The 20,961-nt window shown below is 47.1% G+C and overlaps 1 protein-coding gene across 3 annotated transcripts in view; it reads left to right on the forward strand.

Annotated features, from left to right (window-relative positions):
* The window catches only part of LOC142785383 (uncharacterized), a 255,405-nt gene that overhangs the window by 33,081 nt on the left and 201,363 nt on the right, over window positions 1–20,961 (forward strand). Inside the window, exons 2-4 of one of the 3 annotated variants that reach the window (XM_075883864.1) lie at window positions 9,045–9,107; window positions 10,063–10,166; window positions 14,185–14,255. In XM_075883864.1, coding sequence (XP_075739979.1) covers window positions 14,198–14,255 — 58 coding nt within the window. In that variant the 5' untranslated portion in view covers window positions 9,045–9,107; window positions 10,063–10,166; window positions 14,185–14,197. Of the gene's footprint in view, window positions 1–8,128; window positions 8,174–9,044; window positions 9,108–10,062; window positions 10,167–14,184; window positions 14,256–20,961 lie in introns of those variants that run through there. The other 2 variants (XM_075883862.1, XM_075883863.1) reach the window with 2 other exon arrangements.

Here is a 20,961-nt window from a genome sequence, read left to right on the forward strand (position 1 = left end):
AAAAAGTTTGGTCTCAATCCTGCCAAACACTGCAGTCTTCAACATGATTACCACATGACAATATTAGTTTTTGTTTCTCCAAGAGATGTTTACATCTATGAATCCAGAAAGATGAAATTTCATTTTTTTAGAAATGTGCAGATGTACAACTGCAAAGTTACAAAATCTAATACTAACAGCTATCTTTTTTGTTTTAATGTGAATCCATTTGAAGCAGAACAGTCTATAAGTGCCAATATAAATAAAGACTATATGACAAAGCCCATTGATCCTTAAAGCAGCTTGCATCCCAGGCTGTCTAGTGAAGGTTTCAAAAAATTTCAAAATGAGGCAATGACGTGCTGGTCGCAATGTCTGCTTGTGGTCTCCTGTTATCTAGGATTAAGAATGGGATGTAAAAAGCTCTTATAATTGCACAGCGGAAGCCCTAGGACACCATTGTTAAAGAACTGGTGCGCAGCTAATGGTTTAACAATTCCCACAAATAAAACATAGTTTTCTATCTTTCATTCTAGTCATAGTGATCTTTCACCTCTTGCCGCTATCACTATCAACAGCCACAGACATCTTTGTACCATTAAGTTCACATTCTTTGGAATCCTCTTACATGCTCATCTAAATTACCATCATCACATTGCACTTATCAGACAGAGAAAGCTCATGATATCAGAACATTAGGTAAGACACGATCACGTTTCAACTTTGCTTAAACTATACTACGCCATTATTTACAGTCATGTTACGCACTGCATCACGTCATGGGCAAACACCTATCCATCTCATGTCCTCCCACTTCAACGTCATCGAAACCAAGCCATTCGCACCCTAACATTCAGTACACCATTCACCAGCGTGTCCCCACCTTTTCAGCAACATTGTATACTAACAGTGTGTAATTTCTTCAAATATTAACTGATAATTCTTGTATTTAGGTGTCCTAACAGTTCCGTAAGGTTTTATGGGTCGGAAGCAGGAAGTAGCTGATGATGGCATCCCGCCGCTGCCAGCAGTTATTAGGGATGGGGGACTACCCGGTCTCCTGTGGTAGCGTGGTGTAACCGGGTGGAGGAACTGAACGCTGACAAGAAGAGGATACAAAAAACAAACAGGTTTATGGCACTACTTACACGTATTTACAGCAAAAAAAGGTTAGGGGTTTCCCAAACCACGAGCGTGGTGGTTGAACGTTACATAGTTCAAAGCGACGTCCAGCACTCTGCGACGTCGTTTTAAGCCCCGTCGGGCTCCTCCTCTCCAAGTAGAACACCAATCACACACACACAACAGGTGAGAGGGATGAGCATGCACGGTCCACGTGAACGTCCAATATTGAGCCGTGATCACTGAACTGCAAGGTGGCGCCAGTGGGGCTTTTCTTCATCGTGTGTGTGTCGCTAGTCGAGAGGTCCCACGACCCTGACAGTATACATCAAAGGGTCCGCCGCACAGCTCGCCTAATTAGCGGGGTGATTTGCGGTGGCCACCGCGGTCTCTTCCAGGAAGATACTGTCTTTGTTGTCCTCTCTCGAACGATTAACGGCGTCGTGGCGACACGACGTCTCATCCTCTGGCTAGCAGGGACAATGCCTGGCGGGCATAGGCAGCCAGCCGGTCGTCTACTTGATTGGGGATTAAAAGGAGCACCGCTCTCCTGTCAGCTCTGGCGCCGGTCACAACAGCTTCCCCGTCACCAGATGAATCACCGAGGTCATCAGGCACAGCTGCAGCATGAAGGGACGACGAAGGGGTCCGCACTTGAAAGTCGGGAACTCGCCTTTTCTTGCCGTATTGTCTGAGTAATTGCTCAAATCTTCGACAGCGTCTGGCAGACTGGGCGCCGAAGGGATTGAGAGCCTCCCCAGTAGACCAGCTTACGCACAATGGCATCTGCCCAGACGAATTTCTAGGCTAAACTTTACAGGGCTAGTGTCTTGAAGAAGTTTCCATTAGTAAGCGCTAATCTCACTAAGTTCGCCTCTAACAACAATATTTTGATACGAAATACACACATTGACTACGGTAAACACACTACCAAACTTGCTGGCATACATTTTTGAAATTCAGTACTACTAGGCACAGAATTCAACACCTTTAAGTCGATTAGAGTTGTCTGGTGTATCATTATTTGAAGTTGCTTTTGTTCAAGATTCTACTGTCATTTTTATAGCCATACATACTAACTAAACATTCTTTCATTACCATTTCTACTGGAATTTACATTACAAGTTTACCTTGTGTTTATTTCTATCATTATGACTTGCCGCTTTTTAGTTGCCATTTTGCCATTGGGAGCGAGCTCATACAGCGGCACCACCATGCGGAGACGTCCCTGTGACGTACGTGGTTAGGTTGTCTACCGCCATCTCGCACGCGGCCCGCAGCCGCTTTTGCGTTTCCTCTCTTTACTATTTCTTTCTCAATGTACTTCACTCAAAAATATCAGTTAAATACTGCTGCAGCTTCTTCCCTAACTGTATGAAGGGCTAAATAGCTGCCCCGAAAAAGGTTCTTAAGCGTCTCATAATGCCCGGACGTTGTCTGCTATAGCTACCTGAATAAAAACCACGTCGGCCGAGCGCATCACCTCTGTAAAATGTAGCAACTCATTCTGTGTCGAAGTAAAGTATCAAATGGGGGTTAACGGTAAAGAAACTTATCTTTGCTGCAAGAAATGCGCTCAACCACACTACTTGATTCAGTGTAGGTTTGCATCTAAAGAGGGTCAACGGTTGACATGACAAGCATGCACAAATTACATTTTTGTTCAGCACACATAGCCCTACGAAGCGCAGCGCAATCAGATTCCGCGCTTTCTGGGAAGCAACTGTAGCGAGAGAGGAAGATGGGACGGCGGACAACGTGGTCGTGTCGTTCTCTCGCCACTTTATTCCACGCCTGAAGCGGAGCCGCGTGGCTTTCCACGTCCAACACACCGAGTGCGCTCGCTTATTCTAATCCTCGCGCAGCTCGAGCTAGCATCAGCTGCGCGAGAGGCGCGGCGCGGTCATTGAGAAATGATGATGGTGATGATGGTGACGCTACAGGGGTCCCCCCTCTAGCGCTTTGTGCGATTTGAAGGCATATAAAAAAAAAGAGAGCGACAAATGCTGTATACATGAACAACAATCTATAAAGTGTTCGTTTGGCAAGTCCAGGTTGTCAACGTTTATGGGCCATCAGTAAGCAGTGTGTCTCCGGTGGGCGACTCTGGGAGAAGCGTAAAGGACGAAGAAGGAAGTGCCGGGTCGCTGTGGTTGCCGACAAGCGGGTCTCACGATGACCTGGTCGGACAGGCCAAGAGTGGACCGTGTGTCGCGAGGTCATACTGCTAACGTCGGTAGAGGGTCGGCAGTGCGGGTTTTGACGTTGGGGTCGACGCAACACAGACCTCAAAGTCGAGCGGCGTCTGACGTGCCGGTATAGATAGACGTGCCGACGCACGCAGGGCCGTGTTCTAACAATGCCGCCAAGTGTACGGTGGGTAGTCGGGTACACGACTAGTGGTGGGACAATGCGTCGGATAGGCCGAGTAGGCGCTTACGCTGTCTTCAGGGCTGTGACGGCAACTCGTGGCTGCATAGCAGGGCAGCTCAAAAGTTGCCGCAATGTGTGACGCCAAGCACGTTGTCGTCGCTGACGTAGGGTAATGGGTGGTAGACACGTATGAGGTATGAGCGTCGTCGCGGTTGTGACACACGAGCTGGTCTTGTGGACAAACGCCTGGTTGTTGCCGTCCGGAGGCCAAGGCTCCGGGGAATGGTGGTGGTGGAACCCAGTCAGTGTGGGCTCGCCCGTAGTATTGGACGGGACACCTCTGCTCGTGTAATGACCTCCGGTAGTCCACGCACGAGGGTTGGCGTGGAGGTCTGCATAATTTATAGCTGCCCCTGACCAACACCCCCTAGATTGCTCCACCGCAGGCGTGGTATGCCTGGTCAGCCCTGTCTGAAGTGGACCGGGCACGTCGTCCTCAAGCGCGTCAGTCATAGTCGCAGCGTCTTGGAAGCTTGGCCGTGGTTGATGGCTGGTGGCTTTAACTTGAGCTGCGGGAAACTGCGAGGACGATGGTGGTGGTTGCTGGCGGGACGTTCGGAGCATTGAGGCTGGTCGACAGTCGCCTTCAGACATCGGGGAGTGTGAAGGTTCCGCAACCGGGAGGTGAATAGCGGGCGTGACAATGCCCATAGTCGTGGTAGCCACCAGGACGTTCGGTGATGTTGCCATCGCAGAACCTGACGTGTCAGCCGTGTTGTGAGCCATGGAGGTCAGCCGAGACGAGCCGGTGGTAAGCATGCCTGTGGCGTCGTCGGCCGAGGACGATGAAAACACGAACTTCGTGGCTGACTGGTTGCATTCAGCCCTAATGTTGAGAACTTTGGCGGATGGGCAGTCGGGCGCAGGACACGTGTCGCTAGTGGCCAGACGAGAGGTTGTCTCGTATATCGGACGTTGTTGAAGGCGAAAGCTTCGAGGTCGGGAAGTCAATAACGGGCGAAAGGTCACCTGTGCCAGACTCCGAGGCGGGCGGAAAGGTGGTCGTCATGGAGTCTGGTGGGGCCACGGTGTCGCGTGCCATCGCTTTCGTAGAAAACGTGCAGGTAGCAAGCGTGCCAGAAGGACCATCGGCCGAGGACTTCGAAAAAACGCACTTCGAGGTGGACAGGTTGTCGGCAGCAGAAACGACCTCAAGAACCTCGTCGCATCTGTGACCGGGTGCAAGAATCACTGCGCTAGTGGCCGGACCAAAGGTGGAGGGAGACGTTGTCGGGGAAGTTAGGTTGCGGTCAGATGAGAGCTTTAGGCCGGAGGGTCCAGCACGCTGCGACGCAGGGAAAACCTGAAAGTCGCGGGTCCCTGGAAGTGGTCGGTACGTGAGGCCATAGCTGGCAAGCACCGCAGAGCAGAGTTCATCGTAAGGCTGCTGGCTGGAGGTTGAAGTGGCAGAGAGATGACGCAACTCTACCGGAAAGGCGTCATGAAGAATGGCGTGCATCAGCGGCAGGTCTGTGATGCCATTCAACGCAAGAACGGCATCGAGCTGCATGAACCATACCTTGGGGTAGGTCGATTGGAACGGCGGCACTGGCGGGCAGAGTTGCAGGAACGTGGCAGCGGGCCGCTCCGCGATGGGCGTGTTCTCCGGGTCACAAATGTAGCTACACAACATAGCATTCTTAAAGCCGCATGCAGCCACAACCTTTCTATTATTATTGCGATAAAGTGTGAGAATCACGCTCGCGCGTGCCTCATTCAGACTTATAACTTTTCTCTGTGACATGATCCTAATATTTATTGTGCAAATTTTTTATGGCAGTCACACGTTGAACATTTAATCACCATCGAGCCACACATGAGTAAAAATTATGAATGATTGGTTCAGTTTTAGAGATTCTATACAGGGGTAAATCATGATAGAAAAAATGTGTTCAGCCAGCCGTATTATTTTGTGCCCTTGAATGTGCATGCTGCGAGGTCTTGAGTATTGTGATCTAAACGGTAATTTCGTGTTTCAGTAAAATTGCCATTGTCCAGTTTTTTTTCTTTTTTACAGCCTCATTCATAAGCTGTGTTAGATTTCACAGCAGCTCTTAGAATATATGAATCAGTTCTCGAAGCTGACCACGTTTTCGCCTGTAGATCAAAGCAACATACATAGGAAGTGACAGTGGCTACAAACGTAATCTATAGGCAAGGAATTAAACCAGTGAGCTGAAGTCGCGAATGGCAGAGGCGTTGGCAAAAAGGTTGTTTTTCGGAAGGAACACCATCTTGATTAGAGTTGGGTCCGGGCAGGCAGAGGTGGTAGACCATTAATTAGTGCGCATATACCAAGGAAAATGGTTTCTTTTTTTTTTCTGGAAGGACAGCGTGGGTGAAAGTTGCTTGCAGACTGCGGTAAACGTTATCTTGGCGAGAAAAGTAAGCTTTAGCAAAGACTACAGCAGCCCATTTATTATCTAAAAAATAAAGTCCAGTGAACGCGCTGGCTGAACACGCAGAAGCAACTTCCCAAGAAATACACCAAAATAGGATGAAAATCACAAAAATAAAATAAAAAAAGAAAATTCCGGGCTATCCTCACTCTATGTCAAATCAGACGACGATGCACATTTTTTAAATGTAATAACGGCAACGTCCCCCACATGTACGTTCCTAAGTCCTATTTTAAAATATACATATTAGAACCATTGTCACATTCATTTTTTTTTGTCGTGAACAAGGATACCGTGCGGAAACTGAAAAAGGTCTGCTTTAATGTGAACATTCATGGTCTGTGCTTGTTTTGATCCCATGGACTTGAAATAACTACCACAACAACAAAAAAAGAGAAAGAGGTGACAGTTGAACTGCCAGCGGCCGTGACAATGGCATCGCATATGCGGCAAACTGTGGCACACTAGCGGCAACTTGTACTGCGACTTTTCACGTAGTGTAGTCTGCAGAAGTCCGCGCACTTTTATTAAGAGCAATAAAACGTTGTTAAAAATGCTAACACTGCGATGTTGCGGTTGAAAACAACGCATTCAACCACCAGCTTTCTTTCGCCAGAGTGAGGCGAGACCACGTGATCCAAACATGTACGTCGCAGCGACTGCAGCGCGTGCGCCTCCAGTGGTGAGCCTCGCGCCCAATCCCTATTAACATGTATATTTTTCACAGGAGGTCCCCTTTCTGCCTAGGGCTATGGGACCTCCTTTTGTATATACTAACCCCAATTCGTTTATATATCTTGCAAGAGATAAACATTTTCGACTGATTGACCTACGTAGCCATAACACAGCAGATAAACTGACAGGACAGAGCGAATGGCTTAGCCTATGAAATTTTGATATTTAAAAATATCTTATCAGCAAAAAGCATTTCGACTCAAAGATTATGAACGTGCTAGAAATTGAAGTCATTGCACAGAAAAAAGTACACCCAGCCCTCGAAAAGATGAGGTGGGTTCGACTTTGATTTCACCTCTGATGACAGACAGTACTCTGGTGTAACTGTGATTGCAGATGACTTAACAGGATAGATTTTGCTTGGTTTAGGATAAGTGAAAGTGATAACATCCAGCACTACAAACTGCATTTGCAATTTTTTATTCAAAGAAAATAGAAAGTCTCCATAGGAGCAGGTTTGCTCTGGAATCCAATGGGTTCATTTTACATTCTCAAATTGTAGCAAAGGTTATGTTGTACAACAGTTTCTTGTCAAGCAGAATGAGAAACTATGTCTACTAAACGCCCTCCGAAAAACTCCACAAAGGCATATGGTGTCCTCATTGCAGTGCTTATCATCACTCAGCCGAGCAGCAGTACCCAGCAGCATTCCAGCTCCGGTGGCCGATCCACATTGCTTCAGGGGCCAGCCTAGAAGTAGCAGAAGAGAAAACAAAATGATTTTAATATTTGAGTTCAGCAACCTGCAGGGTAGTTACATGTGAAATTTTTACTTCTTTTTTAGGACAGTTGCATGCGAAAAAGTTGCGCTTTTAGGTGTGTCAACATCACAGAACAAGTCACAAAGATTACATCACATCGAGTTGAACCAACAGCTGCACAAGTGGCTAAATCAAAGATGTAGCTAAAGGATTGGAAGTAGAGAGAGGTTTTCATTGTTAAAAACAATATGTGACGTGATTCCGTACTTAGTCTACTAGTCTGCTCTACGATTAAAGCTTGATACAGAGAGAGAGAAAGAATTGATTTACAGAGAGGTTGAGAAGTCGGCCTGAGCTAAAGCTTAATACAGACGAATCACAAAAGTGAATAGGAGCAATACTCTAATAGTGATATAAAAGACTGCCAAGTAGTTGCTGACTTTGTGTGGTTGGTTACTGCAGCTACACGTTTAACGAAGCAAAAGTGAATTGCACGACCACAGAAAAAGACGCAAAAGCCATCCTAAAGGCACCCAGAAACTTCAACGAAAGATGATGGGGCAGTATCTGTATTCGGGTTTATACTTGCTGATGTGTAAAACAGTAAATGCTGTCAAGCTTTGAGAAAAACTGAAGCCCTAAAGCTGATACAAGCAGGATTGATCACAGTGCCACCCACACTAGTTAAAGTATTTAATTTTATCATAACTGTTGTCATTTGCGTGGTCAAGGTGGCATCCGCTGAACGTACATGAAGCTAACCAGGCAGTACACATGATCCGCAATCAAAGAAGATACAACGATGTAAGTACAATCATATCACCAGAGCCAGATTAAAAAGCAAATTTTAAGCAGCTGACTCAACCAATGATACAATCCCAACACTTTCTGCACCGTTAGAGGTCATTGACTTGGACTTAGAAGAATTTTGTAAAAAAAATGTAAATGTGATGGCTCGTAAAAAGATGGTGGCAGCAAAAGCCATGAAGGGGATACCAACAGTCTGATCTCCCTTCTAAACTAAAAGATGTCTGGCAAAAAGTCAGTATTAGTTAGAGACAGTGAACCAGATTTAGATAGTCATTTACCCAATAAACGGGCAAAGCTACAGCGAAATGCGCTCAGGTTCACTGCTATATGCCATTCAAAAGTTAATGTGCTAGTGAATTCAGCTAATTGAGACACATATTAATAATTAAGCGCGTGTCCAGACTTCCAAGAAGGATGGTAGAGCTGCCTTTAAATGACGTAGCTCATCATGCGCAGGTTTAAAGATTATCTCTCGGGTGGACACTACTTCTTATGTATTTTTGCATACTGTAGCTTCTAATAGGCTATTGCAGGAGTTGGAAAAAAACAAGAACAAAACATTTTTAAATAGGCTTTTCACTTATCCTGCAAAGAACATACTTACCAGCCAACGTGACTATTAGTTGAAGTGATGATCAGCCTGACAGAAGAGAGAACTAAAGAGGGTAAAGCTAAATACAAAAAGATAGTGAAAAGGAGCTTCGACAAAACAGAATACAGCTGCACCAACAATTGAGGTTCGAGACTTGGTGGTAGTGATGGAAGAATTGCGAAACTTGGCAGTTAGTCATAGAGGGCCGTTCTTGTTTGTCAAAAAGGTAAGCCAGCAGCGACATGTAAAGAATGCCCGATACGTTGGTTTCAGTGGCACCTTAAAATTGGCCTCCACAATCAACAATATAAAGGAGTACGACACCATTTTTCCAAGGTGGGTTTACTCTGCCATGCGAATTTTATGGATACAAAGATGACTCTGAGCAAGTTAGAATGAAATAAAATTGTGATAAGATATATTCTATTTATCATAAAGACAGGTTTACTGTGGCACATCACGCAGTTCTAGGGACTTCATCTGCAATCTTGCTAGTTGTGATGACACCAGGTACCAAAAGAGCCACTCAGCGTCACAAAAAATATCAAAATGACTGATTGTGGGTTGGCAATGAAGCCACAGTGCGTAGCAGCCAAGCGAGTTTCACGATTTCTCGCACAGGCACATGACGAGAAGCTCATATTGTGCTACAGTGTCAGGTCACTGTCTAAATGGAAACTAGCTCCTAAAATGATACCGTAATTGCTTTTGCAGAGTGTACTCACACTTTATAGTACAATTTCCAGATGCTCGAAGGCTGGGTCTTTCATTTGACGAAAAAAATGAAAATTTTGCAGTCACTACCCCTTTATCATCCCGTAGGTTTGAAAACAAGTGCTGTGGAAGTGAAGCAAGCTCAAGTAGTTGCAAAAGACAAATTAATTCTCGCACAGAGAACTGGGAGGACTGAGGTGACAAAATAGAGAAGTTAGAAATGACGACAAGAAGAGCGCTGTGTCTCTGTATTATGTGCAATTCTTTTACGTACCACCTGTTAGCAACTTGTGCGATAGGCAAAGTTAGCCTGCGTTTCAATGTTAGCCTACGTTTCAATGCAGGCCCACGCCTGCATTGAAAGAAAAATGTGAACTAACTTTTGCAAGATCACCAAAACTTCAGTATGTTTTTAAACAATGCTTAACAAATATGTGTCAACAGCGTAGCATTGTACCATTTTGTTAGCTATACCTTTGATTATAATTATGGTAATATTGCTAACATAATTCACATAAACCAAATATTACCCGTATACCTGAGGTATAATGATGTTTTTATATTTATTCTTTTGCAGGAGCCAGAACTAGCAGTCTTGCAAAGGGCCCATGTAATTTCCCAGCAAGGGGCTGTAAAAAAGATTATAAACTGTTCACAAACTGATCATTTACAACCAAGCAGGTACTGTAGCATTCTCTGTCGTGCACCCGGCACACTATTATAATTTTTTTGCCTTACGCGAACATGCATAGTCGGTAAAAAGTAATGCCGAGGAGGGTGCATTTTTCAACACTACGCGCAACTTAGCTGCAGCTGCTCATTCTCTTCATTCATAGAACATTTCTCAATTATTGACGCGTAAAGAATGGAAGCTCAAACCACTGACTATTCTGGATTGCAGTTTTGATATAGACACTGCAGTCTTTTCCACACTAACTGCAGTGATTTGCAACATGATACTCACTTTGGCTACTCGATCGTAAAGATTCACAGATGCCTTCACTAAAATACCTAGAAGTATTGCAGTGAAGTCGCAATAAACGTGTGCGTACTTCATCATATTATTGCTATCTACAGACACTCGAATCTGGGGGTTTGAGTTTAACTTTTTTGTTGTTCTTTAAATATTTCACTGACATCTATGCGCACTAAAGGCACTGTGCAACAGCAGGAATAGTCGTGCTCTCGCTGGGTGGTGTAGTAACTGAATCTGCGCTTTCCGAGCATCGTTTGCGCACTTGACTGCAGCGACAGTCTCGTAAACAAGCATATTGTGGCTCTGTTTACAAGTGCAAAGAAAAAAATTAGCCCGAATCTACATGTTACACTGGTAGTGTCGTCGGAAGACGATAGTCTTGCGTCTGGAGAGAGTGAACAAAACGTTTATTTGATGTTCTGCACAAGAAAATCGGTGAGTAGTATTCTGCAGGCGCTGCGTTAGAGTGCCTCGAGCGTGTTGCGGAGGCGAACAAGTGCATCTAGGCACGTTAGACACAAGGGCCATCTGGCAGTTATCTTCGGAAACGACGGCGCGCAGCCCGCGGAGCACGGAGGAAGGAAAGGTAGGAGATGGCAAGCCCAGCCGGCGCGCTACGTGAAAAGTGTGGCGGAAATGACATTATGACGGCCATAATCACTGGGAACAATGGCGGTGTTGCTATGGCTACGTGTTGCACAGTGGAGCGGTTTTAGCAGTGAGCGGCCACGGCTGGCGGTGGCATGTGTGTCTCACCAAATCTCGTGCTGAGCCGTGGCGGACAATATCCGTGCTCTGCGCCTCGTTATTGGTTACGCAGTGTTATCATGGCAGTTACTGTACTCTAAGCAACGTTTACCAATCCTTTTGTCCATCACGTGGCTTCAACAGTGCGTAGAATGAGTGTATATCCATGTGTCGTGCGGCGGATGATGCGGATGAAGCAAATAGTATTCAGCGAAGTTGCGTTGGGCACCATGACGAAGCGGAACGACGGCGAATGCCTTGCAGGTCGGTCATGGTTGAGAAGTGCTCCTGCGTGTTACCACGAACGACGCTGTTGAGCCCAGCAAGACACAATTAGTGAGGACCATATGCATATACGTAGTTTCGTGTTCTGTGTGTACAGTAACAACTTGAATGTGCGTATTAAAACAACTTTTTTGTTCCGCTTCCTATACTCTTCCCCAGCATTGCATGTAATCTCAACGTAACAGCAACCTCGTTCAAGTGTCAATTGCACAGTGCTCGAAGTTACCGCGGTCGCGGAATGCTGGCGCCGGTGCGTTTCACGCGGAACACGGACACAGTGACCGGACGCTGCGTCAGCCGGGTGGCGGAATGCAACCATAGAAGGAGCACGACCGATCACGTTGTCTGTACAGTTGCTGAAATAATGACGTGAAAACATTTGACGCTGTCAATGCATCTAGTGCGCGTTCTCTTGTACTTGCTTCGTTGTCAGTGAGCGATTACTCGATGTTAGTACTTGATCGAAATGATTTCGCCGAAGGTGTCGCGCTGGCCCAGAGTGTTGAGCCCTGTTTCTTTAGCTTCAGATCGTCACGACATGCGCGCTTCGCAGCTCACGTGTTTTCCGAGCCGGCGAGAGGGTCGTGCTTTCTGCTTTACATTAGGATGTAAACAAGAGAGGAGAATTTGCCCAGCCAATATGGCCGACTTCCAGCTTCATTGCGGCTTCACAACGAGTGACGTCACGGCCTCTCCAACCTTTCCTTCCTCCGTGCCGCGGAGAAAGATGTGCGCCAGTCTTGGAGGTGATAAGGTGTAGAACGCAAATCGACAGGCAGCTGCCACCACCGTGACGACGTAGCAAAGCGTAGGAAATACCTTTATGAACATCACGTTGCACAGTCAACACCCGCGCGATTAAACGCTACATTCCTTAGAGTTACTTGTGTGCGCCCCTTCTAGTATAAAGGCAAACATAGAAAACATCGAAGTGTTGTTGTGGCACCTCATATATGCACAATAATTGCTTTTAATTTGACCATCGCATAATTATGAACGCTAAACCTTGAGTAATATTGGAGGGCGCTGCGGATGGGGTTAGCCGTTTGGTGTCGTTTAAGGTATAGTTATAGTGGACAAACAGACAAATGTACAGACAAACAGACAGACAGACAGACCAACATTTTTCTGTCTAAGGTCCCCAAGAAAAACTATCGTCTTTAAAAGAACTTACCGAGACCGGCATCTCTTCACAGGATACTTACTCTTCACAGGATACTTACTCTTTACAGGTACACTTCTTGGTGACTCCCGAAGTCATTGAAAACGAACCAAATCTGCTGGCAGCAGTGAAGTGCAGCGTCGATAAAAGCACACTCATAGCGTTTTTCGACACGCTTGAAGTTTCTACGCATGGCTACAAATGATTGAAAGGCGTTTTTCACGATCAAGATCACCTCAGAGAACATAGCGCGCTTATTTAGTCTTGACTCGCAGCTGCCTGGAGCATCGTCATGGGCGCAGTCATGTTTGTTGACGACATCACGCACGAACAAATGAGCGCACAGCTTCCAAGAGCCTCGTAAAGGCACCTGGCATAGTGCACTGTGGGAGGGTGAGGGGGGGGGTCTATTTGCTTGCCTTCGTAAACTCGTGCCCGGCCCATGTCCGTTTCCTCTTCTTGATATAAACTATGATATCGTTAACCCCGGTTTGTTCCCTAATCCACTTTACTCTGTTCTTGTCTCTTAAGATTAAACCTACCATTTTCCTTTCCATTGCTCGGTGCGTTGTCCTCAATTTAAACTTAACCATCTTTGTAAGTCTCAAGGTTTCTGCTCTGTAGCTAAGTACCAGCAAGATGCAGCTGTTATATTCCTTTCTCTGGAGCGATAGTGGCAATCTACCTGTCATGTTTGAGAGTGCTTGGCAAATGTGCTCCACGCCATTCTTATTCTTCTAGTTACTTCAATCTCGTGGTTGGGCTCCACGGTTTTTACCTGTCCTAAGCAGACATATTCTTCTACAACTTCAAGTGCACTATTACCTATCTCGAAGCGCTGTTTTTTTTTCGAGGTTGTTGTAGATTCTTTTCTGCAGCTTATTTTAGGACCCATCTTTCTGCTCTCCTTTTCCAACTCCGTAATGATGAGTTGCCATTCTTCCCCTGAGTTACTCAGCAATGCATTAATTTAAAAGGAATGAAATCGACAAAATTACTCTTTCCGTAGGAAGGATCCTAACATGCTTGCCGATGTGTCGGAGGAGTTACGTGCAGCAATTATTTTGAAAAGAAGTCGCAGGCATAGGCTACCATGATAACGGCGGCCCTTTTACTATAGATGGCTGATAGCAGGCATTGATGGCTCAACATGTCAAGCAGAAACGTTTCGCTGATCATCACTACCTTGCATGCGTAATCATCAAAATTTTACTGACAATCGAGAGAGCGATGTATGCGAGCGCAGACTTGCTAGCAGCATTCTGCCAAGTGTAACCTTGTTACTGGTATTCACCAGCAAGCTGATTATTTGGTATTGACTAAAGGGCAGCTCCAGCAGTATTTATTGCCTCAAGTTGTGTTTGCCTCATTACCAATCTACAAAGGTGTCCTTTTTCAGTTTTCCAGTGCTGAATAAGTAATTACAAAAAACGAAAGCGTAAGCTTGAACACCCGCTATATATGTTGCTTTTAATTGTGCCGATGGTAAGGTGCACATTTTCATTCAAACCTTGTCTTCTGTGTTGCAGGGGAGGTGTTTTTATGACCACACCCACGATGAAGCTGACGTATTTGTCTGCTTTATTTCTCTTTTATACATGTGAGTTACCAAACTTTTCTTTTGTTTACCCATCGTCAATATTTATTCATTGCCAGCCAATGTCCACCTTCTCCTCAATCACATTTTTTACTCGAGCCCATTGCCTAGCCTTTGCGTGGGCTTTGCTTTTATGGAGGAGGGTGCCTTTAGGTGGTCACTGATGACGGAAGTGATGGAGTAATTTTTGTTCAGTTGTGTGCAGCTCTGTGAGGCGGCATTCTGCATTCCTCGTGTTCGTCATAATGGCGGCCACGGTTTATTTACAAGAGAAAAGGGTGTTTTGAGAAGATGCGTTTCCATTCGTGGCGCTATGCGTTCAATCAATTAGTTAACCCCGTTTCAGAAACGCTGCTTGACTTGAACTTCATTTGCCACCGACTTCAATGCTGCACAAAGGCGTTTCTAACGCGCTAGTTTTAGGTGGTGCCAAGGCAGCGAAAACGAACAGACTCGTTTCAAACACGCTGCATTGAAGGTGGTTTCAAGTCAAGTTGAAGTCAAGGAGATTTTATGAATACGGGGGTAACCCCAGTATTAAGAAACACTGCTTCACTTAAACTGGAGTTGCCACCGACTTAAATGGAGCCCAAAAGCGTTTCTAACGTGCTGTCTTTAGGTGGTGCCAAAGCAGCACAAACGCGCAGACACGTTTCAAACACGCTGCCCTGAAGGCGGTTTCAAGTAAAGTTCAAGTCAAGGCGCGTTCTTATTACCGGGGTTAGTGTCACATCGAAGCGTCAACATGTGTGGCTTCTCCGGAAATAGGACTGTAGGTCAAGCGAGTTTGTACCAGCCCACGTTATGGTTGCACATGCGAAAGTCGCGGTACGAGGTACATCACAAGTGCTGTGACATGGCGGCGGCACTCATAAGAACCACAAATAGCGTGCACGAAGGAATAAATCTGACAGACACATGACACTGGAAAGGGAAAGCGCGTCTGTCACATCTTTGTGGGAAAGCATTTGGACGCGTGGGGCACAAGCAGCCGCCCCCTTTATGTGGCGTCACATTACTAATATTTCCACATTTAAGGTGAACCGACGGCTTCTACTGAGGAGCGAGTGTTTGCACTGGCAGGCATGAATGAATGTATAAAAAATTTCATTGGGGTCCTGAAGAATCCCACATCTTATAGGCACCGTTCAGTCTAGTTTTCCTGTCTGATTGCAGCACCAGAATACATAACCTAGCGGATGAAAAGGGACCTCGAAACGTCAGTGGCGAAAATGGAACACCACGCGGGCGTCTCGCGCCCTGCATCTGTCGTAGTGGTAGTAAAGAATCATTTAGAAAAAACAGAAAATTGGCAGCATATCCACGGAGCGAATGATGGAGATTGGGGCGAAACATTCGTCTGTCCATTCGTTCCTGCTTCCGTCCGTCCATTCTTCCGTCTGTGTGACCGTTCATGCGTCTATCCGCCAGTCCGTGTGTGCGTCTTTTCATACGTCCGTCTCTGTGTGTCCATTCATGCGTCCATCCATGCATCTGTCTGTGTGTTCGTTCATCCATCTATTCAACATTTCAAGTACCAGCATTTCGCATCTTTTCATATATTCCCCATATAGAAGCACCGCCACCCAGTGGACATTCCAAGGACTAAATGAGAGGTGGCACACGCGCACTTTCTTGCGGCTTGCGCTTCGGGTCTACTTCCCACCTTTAACCACCTCGAGTTCATGGTATATACTAGTTCACTGTATTCATGGCACTGTGGCCCAACGCTCGCTAAACCTTTCTAAAACCAAGGAGGTTACGCCCAGCGAGTATAACGTAGCAACCTTTTCCTGTCAGCTAGTGTTCAATGTACATGCCAATGACTGCTAATGGGAATTGAGAGAGAGAAGAATTCTGCTGTTACTTTCTTATGGCTTGCGCTTCGTATCTACTTCCCACCTTTAACAACTTCGAGTTCATGGTATATACTTGTTCATTGTATTCATGGCACTGCGGCTCAACGCTCACTAAACCTTACCAAAACTAAGGAAGTAACACCCAGGGAGTAAAACATAGGAAACCTTTCTTGTCAGATAGTGCTCAATGTACATGCCAATGGCTGCTAATGGGGATCGCAGCGTGCGCGTTAACTAAAAGCCGAATGCTCCTATCTCTCACTTTCCATTAGCAGCCATTGGCATGTACATTGAGCATTAATTTTTATTTTTCAGCAGCGCACAGAAGAAATCTCTCCCCGGCACCTCCTTGGAGGTCAAAATGTTATACTTGTTACACACTACAACGGCTACGAGGGATGAACGGGTGCCACTAAAAGGAGCTTCGCCCCCCAAAAAACACAGGTTGCTAGGGAGACCAGCCTCTAGTTTGTCAGCCTTGCGCAGTACTTGGTGGAGTACCAAGTCCGGAACCCCACTGGTAGTGGCCACTGTCCTGGCACGCTGGATCATGGCTCGTTGGGCCGCAAGTTCCTGGCAACCGAGCAGGGCTACCTCCCAGTCCTCTCTTGTTAGATTTGGGTTCGGGAGTAAAGAAGGATTCAGCTGGCATGCCCGTACCATGTGGTAGGTGTCAGCCACCTCCACACAGTACTGGCAGAGGCTGGAAAAAGAAGAGTCAAACTGTTTAAGCACTACTGGGCACACTAAAGTATTGATAAATTGACAGAGAAGAATTCTCTTTTCCACCTTCCTAAGTCCTTTTCAAGGCGGAGGAAAATGGCGGTGGGAGTCTCTGTATTGGGTAATTATCTGTCTATATGTTAGGAGAGGAGCGTTTTTCTCTGGAACACATGGTTCATTGGTGGGCGAGGCAGTGGCCCGGGGAATGAGTGCACCGGCGGCAGCGAGCACCGCCTCATTGCCTGCGAGTCCCTGATGGCGAGGAGTCTAGATTATTGAAAGTGGAGAAGGGTAACCTACTCGCGGACAAGATTTAGGAATTTCGGCAGCTAAGGGTGTGATCCATTCCACTTGAAAACTTCGGCAAGCTCCTTTTGAGTCTGATAACGTAGTTTAGGAACTGTCGTAGAACATAGCCACAGCTATGGCCACCTCTCCAGCATGGGTAGCATTGGTTGCGCTGAAGGACAGACCATCCACCTGCCTGTCTTGGTGGACCGCAGCGGCGGTGTACCAACCCCCACTGCAAGGGTCGGCAATGTTCATGTAAAATACGTTTTGTTTAGAGCCAAATCGGCGCTGGAAAGCAAGAGTCCGGGCCTCTCGATCGCCAGCGTGCGACTCACGTGACATACTGGTGGGGAGGGGTTGAACATGAATCGCGTATTTCCAATGTTCGAGCACTCGTACCCACTCCTCTGTGTGGAATTCATGCCGAATGTGTAGGTCGTCTAGGAGTCATCTGCCTGACGGGGTCTCTGCCAGACGCGTGTATTGATTTGTTAGGTGAGCCTCCAGGAGCTTCCGGTAGGTGTTTACCACTCCCAACGCAAGACGTTTTGCCTAGGAGGTAGTGATAGGGAGATCCAGGGCTCTCTTGACAAATATGCCAAGGGTGACTTCCAAGGAATATCCATCGTGCTTCCATAAGTGCAGATATGGAGTCGCATATAAGAAGTAACTAGTGACAAAAGCATATGTGAGACGAAGCGCATTCTTGCTTTTCAGACCTCCCCGCTTGTTGGAGACTCGGCGGACCATGCGGCCCACCTGTTCTCCAAACTTACGCAGCTTGTGAAGTGTTGTCTCGACCCTGCGGTGTTTGTGAATGTGGAGTCCAAGGACACGGATCTCCTGTGCCTCATTAATAGGTCCAATATTCAGGGAGAGCTTAATGGACGAAGTGCAATTCACCAGCGGCCAAATGTGCACGAATTCAGACTTCTCTGGGGAACACTGGAGGCCGCAGCACGCCGCATATTCGGCCACTATATGGGCTGCGGTTTGTAGGCTGACCTGCATGCTGCCCAAGCATCCATCCCTCTGTGGCCCACAGAGTGATGTCATCGGCATAAAGCGCATGCTTTACCCCGTCGTCAACAGCCAAGCGGGCCGGGACCTGCGCCATAGCTAAGTTGAACAGCAGAGGCGACAACACAGCGCCCTGTGATGTGCGTCGCGTGCCATGGAGATAGGGGCCGTATTCCTGATCTTGAATGCGAACGTACGCAGCTCTGTCAGTAAGAAAGTTTTGTATGTAGCTAAAGGTGCGCGCGCCGCAGTTGGTGGCATTTAGGTGAGCTAAGATGACCTCGTGCTTGACGTTATCGACGGCTCCTTTAAGGTCAAGCGCTAGAACGAACTTGTCATTGTGAGGATGCTTTACGGGATTAAGTACTTCGTGGTGTGGTTGTAGAAGTATGTCCTGCGAAGACTTCTTGGGCCTGAATCCATACATACAATCGACGAAAATGTGGCGCCTCTTCCAAGAAGGGAGAGACACGATCCCTGACCATAGTTTACATTAGCTTCACCGCACAAGAAGTAAGAAAAATGGGTCTGAGATTCTCATTGTTGATCAGTTGATTGTCATTGTTGATTCTCATTGTTGATGATTCTCATTGTTGATCAGTCTCATTGTTGATCAGTCTAATTGGTGATCATTGTTGCCATATTGAGAATTTGGAATCGCTGGGAAGGACTGTACCCCTACTTTGGCGCCCTGTGCAAGCAGGAGCTCGGAGTCTTCGGAGGTTTCAGCGGGTTTAATGGCACGTGGAAACTTAAAAGGGCAATTAACGTCCTTCGGAGCATTAGCCCTTCGGCTTCGAAGGTTTACTCCATGGAGCCAAGTTTTAATGTTACTCATCACCTGTTGGGTAACAGTGTGGGAAAGTGTTTCCAGGCTTCTGCTTATAGCGGTGAGTTGTGTCATTAAAGCAGTCATAGTACTTTCAATGGCCTGAACTTGCTCTTCAGTGTTAGAAAGCTCCGAAACGGAAGAAATGGTGCACATGGGAATTGGTTCTGGAGCGGGAATGGTAATATTGGTACGGAGTGACGTGGGGAGGACTGGTGGACTATTTCAAGGCGACAATTTTGCCTTGTTTGTGAGCTCAAACAAGCAACCTCTTGTTTGAGCTCGAGCGATTCGGGGAAAGAGGCGGGGAAGGAAGAGCAAGAGGAGGAGGAGAAGGAGGCATCACTCGCCCTATTGCCTACCTGAGAGGCGGTTTTCTTGTTCAGCCGCTTACGGGCGCCGGCATCAGTCAGAGGAGGAAAGTCCCCAGATTGGAGCACGGGGACATCCTGGTAAGGTGTCTTTGATGACGTTTGCTGTGATGGTGTCTTAGGTGGAGGTGGTGATTGTTGACTGGTTTTCCAGTAGCACGGTTCTTCGTGGCTTCGTTGGTAGCTCCCGGCTGACGTCCTTCCGACACGACACCAGATGCCTTGGATGTTGTCTGCTGCCTCGACGAGCCGCGACTCCCATGACGTCCGCCCGGCTGTTTCAGGCGGCGGATCCCAAGCCTAGGATCCGGTGTGGTGTCCCTCAACGCACACAAGGCAACTGACTTGCATTCATGCGGTGCCATCTCTTCCTCAGAAGCACCCTCAACTTGACCACAATTGCCGCAGCGTTGGTCGTTCAGATGGGGACACAGCTCCACCCGTTTGTCCACCGTGCCACTGCGGTAGCAGGCTGGAATGGTGTGCTTTTATTCGCATACTGGTGTCACAACCCTGTAATAGTGCACGAAACGTGGCACGTGGTGGCCCTCGAAAGTTATAAGAGCCAGAGAAGTCTTGCCAAGCTTACTGATGAAAGCGATGCTTCCACCACGCCAATAGATATTTGCTTTCAAAGAGGCGGAGGTCTCCTGCTCGTGCACCGTAATGACGCCACGGCACACTTCTTCACTAATGTTGGCGTGGCCGATCATTGGTGAGAGGCCTTGTGATGTTTCGAGTGAGAATTTTCGTGAGAGAAGGTTCGCAGAGTTGGTGTCTTCGGTTGAGACAACAATGATATTTTGCTGCTACATGGAAAAACACTGATAGAGTCACTCGAGGTAGCGTTCACGTATGAGGTGAGCTTGGCGCCTAGTTCACCTGGTTAAATAGTAGTTTTGAGATGCACAGTGACAAGAGGCTTCAGCACGATGGTGAAGCCTTCTGCAGCAATGCGGGGCATAGCGGCAGGCTGCCACAATACACGGGATATCATATCCTCAGCTGGGATGTTCGCGGACGTGACATTCTTGGTAGCCGAGCCCTTGGTTGCTTTAGATTGCTGGCAAAGCTTGCAGAGGGCCATCATAGTGAGCAGTCCCTCATCAACGATATCCTTTGGTGTAATGGTGTTTTCGAGCACTATAGTGTAGAAATTTCTTTCCTTGCCAATGTCGTGGGATTATATCCACGGAGAGTGGTGGCCGCTATCTGTGGCTGCGGCCGCGGAGAAGTTCCGGCGCAGTCAGCGTTCGGTGCAACGCTCGGTCGGGCCAGTGTAGCTGCCATGAGGTCAGGTCAACAAGTGGCCATCAAATGCCCCAAAATTGGCTTACATGGATGACAGAGATGTCTTCTGGTGGAGAACGATGTTACAAAGAAGATAGAATAAATCTTGTTGAAGTGTGATGCAGGGTTCCACCGGTCCTCACGAAAAGAGCGGGAGCCGATGCGACGCGCGTCCGATGTCGACGCATGCTCGTAGCGTTCCTGCATCTGTCGGGGTATGGTGGCCGGGATACACGAGGGACGTGCTCAAGGGTCTATTTTCTGCGTGCCCCTAGCAGCGAATATCAAAGACTTTGAAACGGGGCTGTGTGAGCAACACAGCTCCT

The sequence above is a fragment of the Rhipicephalus microplus genome, unplaced genomic scaffold (assembly GCF_043290135.1).
Source record: "Rhipicephalus microplus isolate Deutch F79 unplaced genomic scaffold, USDA_Rmic scaffold_21, whole genome shotgun sequence".
Classification (NCBI taxonomy): domain Eukaryota; kingdom Metazoa; phylum Arthropoda; class Arachnida; order Ixodida; family Ixodidae; genus Rhipicephalus; species Rhipicephalus microplus.